The 12,348-nt window shown below is 45.5% G+C and overlaps 1 protein-coding gene across 1 annotated transcript in view; it reads right to left on the bottom strand.

The window, feature by feature from the left end:
- The window catches only part of Alms1 (Alstrom syndrome protein 1), a 120,624-nt gene extending 109,085 nt beyond the window's left edge, over nucleotides 1-11,539 (bottom strand). Inside the window, exons 1-2 of the mRNA XM_013035792.1 lie at nucleotides 11,420-11,539; nucleotides 11,012-11,383 (exon numbers count right to left, since the gene is read on the bottom strand). Of these exons, the coding sequence (XP_012891246.1) occupies nucleotides 11,012-11,383; nucleotides 11,420-11,539 (492 nt within the window). The remainder of the gene's footprint in view (nucleotides 1-11,011; nucleotides 11,384-11,419) is intronic.
- Between the last annotated feature and the right edge of the window lie 809 nt (nucleotides 11,540-12,348).

The following is a 12,348-nucleotide window of genomic DNA, read 5'->3' as shown; positions in this document are numbered from 1 at the left end:
TAAATCATTGCTCAGGGGTAAGAATGTCTGCCTAGCAAAATTGACAAAGTCCTGTGTTTAAATTCCAACACAACCAAACATTTTAAAAAAGAAAGACTTAAGAGGGAAATGTTTATAGCAATATGAGATTCACAAAAAGTGGACAACTTTCAAACGAATATATATTAAGAAATGAATTGTTACTAATCAAAATCAATCAAATAAATTAAATCAACAATAAAAAAAATCTTTCAAAGTGACACTAAATTCAACCAAAGACAAAATGAGAACAAGATGGTATACTAGTAAGTTCCTGGCACTCATTTAAGTAAATACCACATAAGTAACAAAGTCCTGTGTTAACCCTAGAATTCAGAGAAGCTGCAGAACCAAGTGTATGTTTAAGCAAGAAAGAGATATACTCAAAAACACTAGTGAATTTAATGGTGCTTTTTCTCATGCTTGTCCCACTCACAACCCACCACAACATGAAAAGTAGGGAAGAAGTTACCTCATTTCCATTTTTAAATCAGGATGGAAGGAGTAGAACTTGCAATGAACTAGCTTGTCTTGAGGCTGACAAGGGATTTGTTTCTGTCTCACCTAACTCAGAACACTGCTAGGAATAGGTATGGTTTAAATTTCAGGTTGAAGATCACTATAAGCTCTGGTGGACCTATGGCATGAGAGTTGCAGGGCCTCAACACTGCACAGGTAGTGGAAGAGAGAGATTATAGGTAGAATATAACAGAAAAACTCAAGCCATCAGGAAAGCAAGTATGAAACTTTGGGGGCAATAAAAAAATTTTTAATTGAACATATGGAAGAACTGGAATAAAATCACATATACAGATCCATGGTAGACATGCTCAAAAAAGATGTACAAAGGACCATGCATGGTCCTTCACCCCGGCTGATTAGTAAAGATGTTCCCTTTTCACAAAACCAATCTTCAAATACCTAACTTTCAACAAAGCACTTTGAATACAAGAAACAGGAAAAAATGTGACCCATTTGAACAAACAAAATAAAGTCTGTAAAAATTAACCCTAATGAAACAGACGTCTCCGCCTTGCTTAACAAAGATTCTAGAACCTTTAAGCATGTTAAAGGAGGACAAGACAAAAAAATCAGGAAAATGGTACTTACAGTAAAAATATAAACAGATATAATCAACAATTTTTTTTTTGTCGGTCATGGGGCTTGAACTCTGGGCCTGAGCACTGTCCCTCAGCTCTTCAGCTCAAGGCTAGCACTCACTCTACCACTTGAGCAACAGATTATTTTTTAAATGACATAGCTTGACTTCAATGACTCACACCTGTAACCCTATCTACTCAGGAGGCTGACCTGGCAGAACAAGGTTCAAAACCAACCTTGACAGAAATGTCAAATCTCAAATTAAGCGGTAAAATGCCAGAATGGACTTGGCTTAAGTGGTAGAACACAAACTGTGAATGTTGAACAAGCACAAGGCCCTGAGTCCCTGAATTCAATACCCACCCCCACCAAAAAAAAAAACAAAAACAAAACAAAAAAACAGCTAGGTCCATGTTTGTAATCTCAGCAGGATGATCAAAGTTTTAGGCAAAACTGAATTACACATCAAGCTCAAGGAACTGGTGGCTCACACTCTAACCCTAGCTTCTCAGGAAGCTAAGATTTGAGGATCGTGTTCAAGGCCAGTCCAGGCAGCAAAATCTGTGAGACTCTTCTCTCTCACAAAAAAAGCTGGAAGTGGCACTGTGGCTGGCTCAGACAGTAGAGTGCTAGCCTTCAGCAAAAGGAACTCAGGCCGAGTTCAGGCCTCATGACCAGGAAAAAAAAAAAAAAAAAAGTTCAGGCAAGCACATAGTATAAAGCAAGATTGTCTCTAAGTTAATTTAAAAATTAAAGCTGGGAACCAGTGGCTCAGATCTGTGATCCTAACTATTCACAAGGCTCATAAGGGGTTGGAAGCATGGCTCAGTTGGTAAGTGTTACCCACTAAGCAAAAGCAAAAAGTTGGACCTGGAAAAAAAAGAAAGAAAGAAAGAAAACAGAAGATGAGATCTGAATGTTTTAGTTCAAAGCCTCTTACTTCTAATTAATCAGCAAAAAGCAGGAAGTAGAGGTGTAGAAGCACTAGCCTTGAGCAAAAAAAGCTCAGGAACAGCTCTCAGCCTGAGTTCAGGCCCCAGTACTAGCAAAAAAAAAAAAAAAAAAAGAGGGCCAAAATGTACACTATTTTTAAAATATTCACTATTCATATTGAAACTAAGAACACAAGTAGACTGATTAAAAAAAATACCAAAAGATATTCCATGTAAATGGTAACCAGAAGACAGGAGTACTAATATCTGTCAAATCACATATAAAACACAAGGATATGATAACAAAAGGGTCAATTCACCAATAAAACAATTAACATAAACATATTCAATGTTTTTATTACCTGTATATTTTAATATTTTATAGTTAATGTTTAAAAAATACACATTTACAACATCAGAGCTCAAATATTTAAAGCTAATTGGCTTTTAAAGCTAATTTAAAGCTAACTGAACAAAGCTAGCTCTACAATAATGGTAGACATTGAATGGTTAGACATAAGACAAAAAGTTAATAAAGCAGCAGGAACCTTGAATAACACTATAGATCAACTGAACCTAACATGTATTGTGAGAAAAACTGTCTATCAAAGTGTACTGCTTTAAAAGTTCCTGCTTTGACCTCATAGCTGGGTTCTTGTTCAGGAAAAGAGGAACAGCTTTGGGATAAGAAAGAATTTTTTGAAATATAATGTTTTGTCTTATACTGGTATCTTGTCAAGATAGAATTAGGACTTGCCCAGACTGTACAAATAATAACAGAAGGTATGGGTATATTTTAAGATTACTAGTGAGGGGCTGGGAAGTTGGCTCAGTGGTAGAGCGCTTGCCTTGCATGCTTGAGGCCCTGGGTTCGATTCCTCAGCACCACATAAGCAAAAAGAAAAAAGCCGGAAGTGGCACTGTGGTTCAAGTGGTAGGGCACTAGCCTTGAGCTGAAGAGCTGAGGGACAGTGCTCAGGCCTAGAGTTCAGGCCCCACAACCGGACCAAAAAAAAAAAAAAGATTACTAGTGAACTATTAATCTTATTTCAAAAATCTTATATAAATATATTTTCCCTATTCAAACTAGCAAATCTCCAGCATATTGTGAACCTGAGCTCAACCAATCTATTGTGAACCTGAGCTCAACCAATCTGAGCAGAGGGGCAGGTCCTGCTGCCTTAGTAATATCAGAGCAGACTGCCTATTCTGTGTGCTTCCTTGCCAGATTTTTGTGTGATGGCGTGCCTTTCTGCACAGGTAAATTTTGCCTTGCTGAGACAATTCATCATTTTCATGTCTATCGTTGTGACTCCTGTGGCTCTTGGAGAGCATATTTACAACATGTATACACAGAACACTACAACTAATAATAATACAATATATATTCTTCTCAATAACAAATGGGCTATGCATCAGAATACACTATTATTAGGACATAAAACAAATCCTAAATTCAAATTGCAATTCTGCAAATTATCTTTTCTGATAACAATGAGTGTGGGTATGTAGCACCAGTCGGGGGGGGGGGGGTGGGGAGGAAGGCCCATCCACCAGACCATTCCCAATCATCCAATTGCAATTTAGGCAGTGCCCCCACCAGGAGCCTCACGGGGATTACAATTCCCCCCCCCCTTCGCCTACTGGTCGCCAAAGGTGAAATCATTTTACTGCCTGTATAATTAAGGGTCTCTAATAGGCAGGCTGCAAAGCCATCAACTATAACAAAATGACTGCGGTCATACAAGACAAAAATGAAAACCCATCTGCCTTTTGGGCCAGATTGAGTCAGACCCTCCCTTCAGTATATTAACCTAGACCCCAAGTCTGCGGACAATGATGTTTTTTGTTGGTCGTGGGGCTTGAACTCTGGGCCTAGGCGCTGTCCCTCATCTCTTCAGGTCAAGGCAAGCACTCTACCACTTGAGCCACAGTGCCACTTTCTGTTTTCTGGTCATTTATTGGAGATAGAGTTTCATGAACTTTCCTGCCCGGGCCGGCTTTGAACCGGAGTAGGTAGGATTACAGGCGTGAGCCACCGGCCCCCAGCATCCAGAAGCCACATTTTAAAATATAGAATATTGGAGTCTTTATTATACAGTTAACAGGCTGCAGGCCGCCAGTTGTTACAAAGGCCTGCAGCACTCAATACACATAACACAGCTAGGAAACATGCTAAAGAGGAAAGAAATAACAAAAACAATACCAACAAGCCAATTCAGCTCCAATGGAGAGCTGAATTGGGATGCCATGATGACTGGAGACGAGCCAGGACACAGGACACGATCACAGAGACACACATAGCATGGTGTCCTGGAGGATAGGCTGGTCCAGGCCTAAATAGGTTAGCCCAGGGAAATTCTCAGTCCCAGGCCAGTACTGGACTGACAGATTCAGATTCAGTAACCAATCAGCCAAGTGCCTACTCCTGCCTCCAGAGGTCTGGGCATGCCCATTACCAGGGAGGCAGGTGATGCCGGGCGGGAGGGGGGGGGTGCTGTTCCTTCCCACAGCACGAAGACAAGTTGCCAGACCCTACAATCCACCATGTGGCCAATATAGCGCTGGCCAGACCTAGCCTCCTTACTTCAGATCTAGCCTCCTTACTTCAACCTCTGTAATACCTCCATAGTCAGGATGGAGGGAAAACCTTATAAACCCACCCACCCACCCCAAAAAAAACCCCGGCATTTGTCTTTTCTCTGGAGTGACCTTATTTTCCACTGTCAATTACTGCAGTTGGGCAGAGACCTTTTGATCAAGTTTGGAGCCTCTATCCTATGCCCTTCCCAATTGGCAAAACATGACAATGATTCAGCCTCACCCACAATCTCCTTGTTGATGGCTTTAGTAGGCTCACCTAGTGACTCCTCAGATTTCCCTTTTCCACCCTCTGAGGTGAAAGTGTGGGATACTCACAACCCTTCTATTGCTAAACACCACCCCCTTCTAATTCACATCTACCTGAGGGACCCCCCCAACACTTCCCTTCACAGCCCCATATCCTCTCCCACAGTCTTCTGGGACTGCAACCAATTGTTCAAGACTTACTGAGAAAAGGGTTTTTACGTCCCCCTTTCCTAATAATACCCCCATCTTAGCAATAGCTGAGCTTAACAGCTTGGCCATTATCCCCTTATACCCTATTGTGTCCAACCCTTACATGCTGCTTTCCATAATCCCTGTGACGGTTGCCAATTGGACTTAAAAGATGCCTTTTTTACTACCCCTTTGTCTCCCTCTTCCCAGAACCTCTTTGCCTTTACATGGACTGACCCTGTTACCCAAACCTCAATTCAGCTCACCTGAACCCCACAGGGAGGTTCCAGGATAGTCCCCACCTGTTTGGCCAAGCTTTAGCAAGGAATTTAAGAGACCTAAATTTAAAACCATCCACCCTTATCCAATATATAGATGATATTCTCTTCTGCAGTCCCACCAAGCTATTATGTTACAACCTTACAGTAACGCTTAACTTCTAGCCTCTCAGGGATACCAAATCTCACCCAATAAGGTACAGGTCACTCAGCAGTCTGTGGCTTATCTGGGAGTTCAATTTACTCCACGCACAAAGTTATTACTATCCCCAGGAAACACCTGATTACTAATTACCCTACCCTCCTCCACTAAGTCTGAGCTTCTATCCTTTTTGGGTCTAGCTGGCTACCTCAGGTCCTGGATCCCTAAATACTCCCTCTTAACCCGTCCTTTATATGAAGCAGCTGGAGGGTCACCTGAGGAACCTCTTTTGTCCCCCTCCACTCTCATTTCTCCTTTTAGGAGGCTTCAACTGGTCTTATTCCAGGCCCCTGCCCTCAGGCTGCCGGATCATTCACACCTGTTCTTTCTATATATAACTGAAAACCAGGGATTTGCATTGGGAGTTTCAAGTCAGCAGATCGGACATTGTTTGCACCAGTTATTTGTCAAAACCCCTAGACCCTCCCATTAGGAGCTGGGTTCCTAGCCTCAGAGTCCTAGCCTCCTCTTCTGTTTTAATACAGGAAGCAAAGAAGCTAACCTTTGGTGCAGCCCTAACTATCTTCTCCCACCATCACCTGAGTTACAAACCTATAAGGGGCTACAGACTATGCCTCCCTCCCATATTCTCTCCCTTCAAGAGTTGCTGGTAAGCTGGGTGCTGGTGGCTCACGCCTGTAATCCTAGTTACTCAAGAGGCTGAGATCTGAGGATCATGGTTCAAAGCCAGCCCAGGCAGGAAAGACCCTGAGACTGTCTCCAATAAACCACCAGAAAACCAGAAGTGGCGCTGTAGCTCAAGCGGTAGAGCACTCACCTTGAGCTGAAGAGCTGAGGGACAACTCCCAAGCCCAGAGTTCAAGCCCCATGACCAACAAAAAAAAAAAGAAAGGAAAAAAAAAGCCTCTAATATTAAGTCCTTTTGAAATTATGTATGGCCACCCACCTTTGCCTCCTCTATTTCAGGCTTCAGACCTTCACCCGCACCCCCAAATGCTGTCTTCTCTCCTTCAGCACCTGCGTACTCTTCTTTGGAAATACACGGATAAATATAGCCCTATGCCCTCCACATTGTCCTCCAGGCCCTCCATCAATGCTGGGGACCTAGCATACATTTCAAAGAATCACCTGCCACAAGCACCTAGTTCCACCAAGCTTTCTGTAAATGGAAAGGACACTATCTAGTAACTCTACTCCCACTGTGGTGCAGGTTCAGGGCTGTCCACATTTGATTCATCCGCCACGTCAAATGTCACCTACCTGATCAACCTTCATACACTTCCAAGCTAACAGGACCCCAGTCTCTACAAATCCAGTCTTCCTCCAGTCGAGGAACCAGAGGATCCCTCTCTGGACAAGTAACATCTTCATAACCACTTTGGGTCAACTTCTTGCACAGTACCTGTGCCCCCACCCCCAAATGACTACCTCACCCCCTCTCAACAGGAAGTAGCTAAGAAACAACCTCCAGCCCATACTCCCTGCCTGGTATAGTACATATTGTAAGTCAGCAACCCCCCCCCTACCTCCCATCCCCCACCCAGACCTAAGCTCCCTGAAGGGCCGGTGAGGCACCTCCCAGCTCCAGCCCCAACAGTATAAAAAGGGTCCTCCTAGGAGCCAGATGGCTCCAAGTTCTCCCTCCTGAGAACTTGGTCTAGTCAGCCCTGCTGGCAATAAACCTCTCTCTCTACCTGACTTTGTCCTCAAGGTCTTTTAGGTTAATTTCCTTTCAAGGACAATCTCAGTTTCAGGCCATTCCAAGAAAAAAAGTGTGACCCTATCTCAGAAACAAAAAAAAACTGTTTGAAGTGTAACTCAAGTGGGTACAGTGTCTAATCAGCAAGGATGAAGTACTGAGTTCAAACCCCAGACAGGCCCAAAAAGATAAAGGTATACACTGATACATGCTACACAATGAATCATAAAAACATCATGGTAAACTAAAGAAGCCAGTCACAAAAAAAAAACTCACATATATTACTATATATATATATATATACTGGGTTTTTTTTGTTTGTTTTTTGGGTCAGAGGCCTGAACTCTGGGCCTGGGCGCTGTCCCTCAGCTCTTAAGCTCAAGGCTAGCACTTTACCACTTGAGCCACAGCGCCACTTCTGGCTTTTTCTGCTTATGTGATGCAGAGGAATCGGGAACCCAGGGCCTCATGCATGCAAGGCAAGCACTCTATCACTGAGCCACCTTCCCAGCCCTTACATATATTACTATATTACATTATTACTATCTTTTCACTCATATGAAATACATAGAATATATAAATCTATAGAGACAAAGTAGTGTTAACAGTGGCTTACTGGGATAAAAAAGGTATTAATTACTAAAGAATACAGGAATTTCATTTAAGGTGTATAGAATGTTCTAAAATCAACTATAATAATACCAATCTATGAAGATAATGAAAGCTACTGAATTGCATACTTTAAATTGTATGACATATGAATAACCCAATAAATCTGTAAAATATTTTTATATGAGTTGGGCCGAAAGCCAGGTATCAGTGGCTCACACCTATAATCCTAGCTACTCAGGAGGCTGAGATCTGAGGATCACAGTTCAAAGCCAGCCTGGGGAGGAAAGTCTGTGAGACTCTTATCTCCAATAAACCACTAGGAAACTGGAAGTGGTACTGTGGCTCAAGCAGTAGAGCACTCGCCTTGAGCTGAAGAGGTGAGGGATAGTGCTCAGGCCCAGAGTTCTGGCCCCACAATGGACAAAAAAAAAAAAAAAAGAGTTGGAAATGTGGCTCTTTTTGCTTTATATTACCCTGTTTACCCTGGACTAGGATCCTATTTACACTTCCCTCATAACTGGGAAAACAGGCAGATACCAACACACCCAGCTTTATTTTTGGTTGAGATCCGGTCTTGTGAACTTTATACCCAGGCTGAATTTGAACCACAATTCCTCCCTCCCCGCCCCATCTCAGCCCAAATAGCAAGGATTACTGACATGAGTCACCACACCTGGCCATGCTGCAAGTCCCGACTCTCCTCAGATCACCATGGCAAAACTCTCCAACTCTCCATTAGTTTGTTTTGATTGTTTTTCTGTTATTTATTATCCTCCTGGCTGAATTTGCTACCAGTATTAAGTGTATTCATGCTGCAAGTCTTAGTTTTGGCCTAGGCACTCAGGGCCTAGGCACTGTCCCCGAGCTTCTTTTGCTCAAGGCTAGCACTCTACCACTTGAGCCACAGCACCACTTCCAGCTTTTTCTGTTTATGTGGTACTGAGGAAACAAACCCAGGGCTTCATGAATGCTATGGAAACACTTTACCACTAAGCTGCATTCCTAGCCCAGCTACAAGTTTCTTGGGGCCATGTATCCTCCTCAGTCACTGGCTTTCTAATAAAGACTCCAGATTTGACCTCTCAAGAAAAAAAATTAGTAAACTGAAACAATGAAAATTTTAAAACTCCAACAGCTGCTCCTTTGATGGAAAATAAGCCCCTACCTAGTGAAAACAAGAGCAAAATAAACATAATTACACAATACTGGGAATGAAAAAATAATGATATATGAAATGAACAATACTGTGAGGCACTGCATTATAATTAAACAGAAATCCTTGCTAACATGATGTTTCTAGGAAAATTACAAATTACTAAAACTAACCCAGGTCTAAGTTTATGTGCATAAATTACAACCTGAAAGGAATCCAGATGTATAAGTTTCAGTATTTTCAAACACAAAAGAATTCCTATATAATGGTTCTAGGGGTTAAAAATCATTCCAGTATTTATCTTTTTTTTTTTTTTTTTTGGTCAGTTGTGGGGCTTGAACTCTGGGCCTGGGCGCTGTCCCTGTACTCTTCAGGGCAAGGCCAGTGCTCCACCAGTTGAGCCACAGCGCCACTTCCGGTTTTCTAGTGGTTTATTGGAGATCAGAGTCTCACGGACTTTTCTGCCCCGGGTGGCTGTGAACCATGATCCTAGATCTCAGTCTCCTGAGTAGCTAGGATTACAGGCATGAGCCACCAGCCCACGGCTCCAGTATTTTTCATAAGAATGGTGTAAGACTGACAAAGTACAAGGCTCTTCTGTGAAATGTTAACCTGGAAGATGTTGAACACTGAATGGAGGCTACAGAATATAAGTGAAGGGGATAAGGGAAGAACAGGAAATTAATGCACAGATTCCCAAACACTGTTCATGACTCCATTAAAAGTTAAAGACCAGGGGGCTGGGAAGGTGGCTCAGTGCCTTGCATGCCTGAGGCCCTGGGTTCGATTCCTCAACACCACATAAGCAAAAAGAAAAAAGCCAGAAGTGGCGCTGTGACTCAAGTGGTAGAGTGCTAGCCTTGAGCTAAAGAGCTGAGGGACAGCACCCAGGTCCAGAGTTCAGGCCTCACGACTGGACCCCCCCCCCAAAAAAAAGAAAAGTTAAAGACCGGGGCTGGAAAGATTGCTCGGTGGTAGAGTGAATGCCTTAAAAGCATAAGGCCCTGGGTTCAATTCCTCAGCACCACATAAGCAGAAAAAGCTGTGGCTCAAGTGGTAGAGTGCTAGCCTTGAGCTGAAGAGCTGAGGGACAGTGCCCAGGCCCAGCGTTCAGGCCCCACAACCTACAAAAACAAAAACGTTAAAGACCAGCCGGGCACTGGCGACTCAAACCTGTAATCCTAGACTATGGGAGGTCAAGATCTGAGGATCAAGATCTGAGGACCACTAAAAAAAGAAAAAAAAAACCAGAAGTGGAAGTGTGGCTGAAGTCGCAGAGAGCCAGCCTGCAGAAGAAAAAAAAAAAAAAGCAACAGCATGAACTCGGCAAGCTAAACAAACTCGATCAATTGAGCCACTCCTCCAGCTAGGTTGTGCTACTTGAAAAGCAGTGTATCTATGGTAGTTTCAAAGTCATCTTCACAGATCGCCCCTAAACCCAGCTCTTTCTCCTTTGTCCACAAAAGCATTGTGATTCTCGTTTTCCCAGAGTGTTTGGAGACTCTGGCATTCGAACTCGCTCCCAGCGTCTGGGGATCCCCACCACAATAACTACCAACGAAGGTGCAGAGCCTCTCGACACCTCTCACTAATTACTCTGGGGGATTCAGGCCCGTCTCCCCAACAAGCTGTATCCCAGGTAACCACTCGCTCGGGAACAACGCGGGAAACCGTAAGCCCCACCTCCTTGCACAAGCGATAAACTACTGGCTCTGGGGAATCGGGAGGGGCGCCTCCGAACAGCTGCCTCGGTTCAAAAGGCCGGGGGCCCACCGAGGGGGGAGCGGGGGAAATGAAACCCGAGATGGGGGGATCCGGGAAGAAAAGAAGGCCAGTCACCAGGCTGAATCCGGGCCCCAGAGGCAAGCAGCACCCCTAAACTCCTTGCGAAGCTGGCTGCCTGTCAGGCACGGTGACAGGCAGGGCCGGGGTGCGGGGCCGGGCGCCCCTGCGCGCGGGACGGGCCCTCGCGCGGCCCCCTCGCGCGACCCCGCGCCTCGTCCGGGCCCCGCTCACCTTCTCCCTGCTGGTCCGCTCGCCCGTCAGGTAGCTGTGCCGCGGGGGCGGGGGCAGAGAGAAACTCGCTTCGGGGGGCGCCTGCAGCCAGGCCTTGGCCTCCTCGTCCTCCTCCTCGTCGTCGATACTCTCACGAGACTGGAACTCGAAGTCGAAATCCACGTTCAACTCCGGCCTGGCCTCTTCCTCCACCTCCTCCACCAGCACGGTCTCGTCCGACTTCACTGAGTCCTCCTGCTCCGCTACCTCCGCCGGCTCGACCTCCGCCTGTTCGACCTCCGCGGGCTCGACCTCCGCCGCTATGTCCGCTACCACCGCTTCGTCCTCCACCACCGCTCCGTCCTCCGCCTCCGCATGGTCTTCCTCCACTACATAGCCTTCCTTCACTACATAGTCTTCCTCCACTACATAGTCTTCGTCCACTGCAACGATGTCTCCCACCGCCTTTTCTTCCTCCTCCTCTTCCTTCTCCCCCTCTTCCTCCTCCTCCTCCAGCTCGCCCGGCCACGGCAGGTCTTCAGGCTCCATGTTCGCGTCACGCTCAAGGCGGCTGTGGTGGAGGAGGAGGAGGAAGGGGAGGAGAAGGCGAGGGGAGGGGGCAGGGAAGGGTGGGGAAGCAAGCTGACTGGCGGTTGCGGCCGCGCGCAAGCGCAGATACTGCCTTGCTTCCCACGGGGCGGGGCTAAGAGCGAGCGCGCGGGTTGCTAAGGACGCCCCGCGGGGCGGGCCGGAAGGTGACGGGACTGGGTTGCCAGTGATGACGTCAGCACCCACCTGACCCTCGTCATTGGCTGGGACCTTGCTCACAGAACTGTAAGCTCACAATAAACCCCCACTGGGCTCCTCGTGAGGCGCTGGCACCGGGCCAGCGTGAGAAGGAGAGGGGAAGGGAGAGGAACTTAGGACCCTAGAATAACCACACGCACAAATTAGAGGGTTTTTTTTATTTTTAGTTTATTGTAAAGATGCTGTGCCAAAGGGTTACAGTTACATGAGTGAGGTAATGACAACATTTCTGGTCGAACATTGTTAGCCCCTCCATTGTTTTTCTCCTACTATCCCTTCCCCTACCTCCCCCTCTACCCCCCCCCCAAAATTGTAAAGTTCGTTTCCAACGTATTGTCCTGTATCAGAGATTTTTTTTTTTAAGATTTTCGTGCCTGTGTGACTGTGTAGCAGCCAGGTGGTTTAAGAACTGGGCACTGGCATCTAAAATGTCAGAGTTCAAACCCTGAGATCACCATTTTTTCCCCCTATCCTGGGGCTTGCACTCAGGGCCTGTCCCTAAGCTGCTTCTGCTCAAGGCTAGCACTCTACCACTTGAACCACAGCACCAC

The sequence above is a fragment of the Dipodomys ordii genome, unplaced genomic scaffold (genome assembly GCF_000151885.1).
Source record: "Dipodomys ordii isolate 6190 unplaced genomic scaffold, Dord_2.0 Scaffold220, whole genome shotgun sequence".
Lineage (NCBI taxonomy): Eukaryota > Metazoa > Chordata > Mammalia > Rodentia > Heteromyidae > Dipodomys > Dipodomys ordii.
This window is presented reverse-complemented; position numbering and strand designations above follow the sequence as displayed.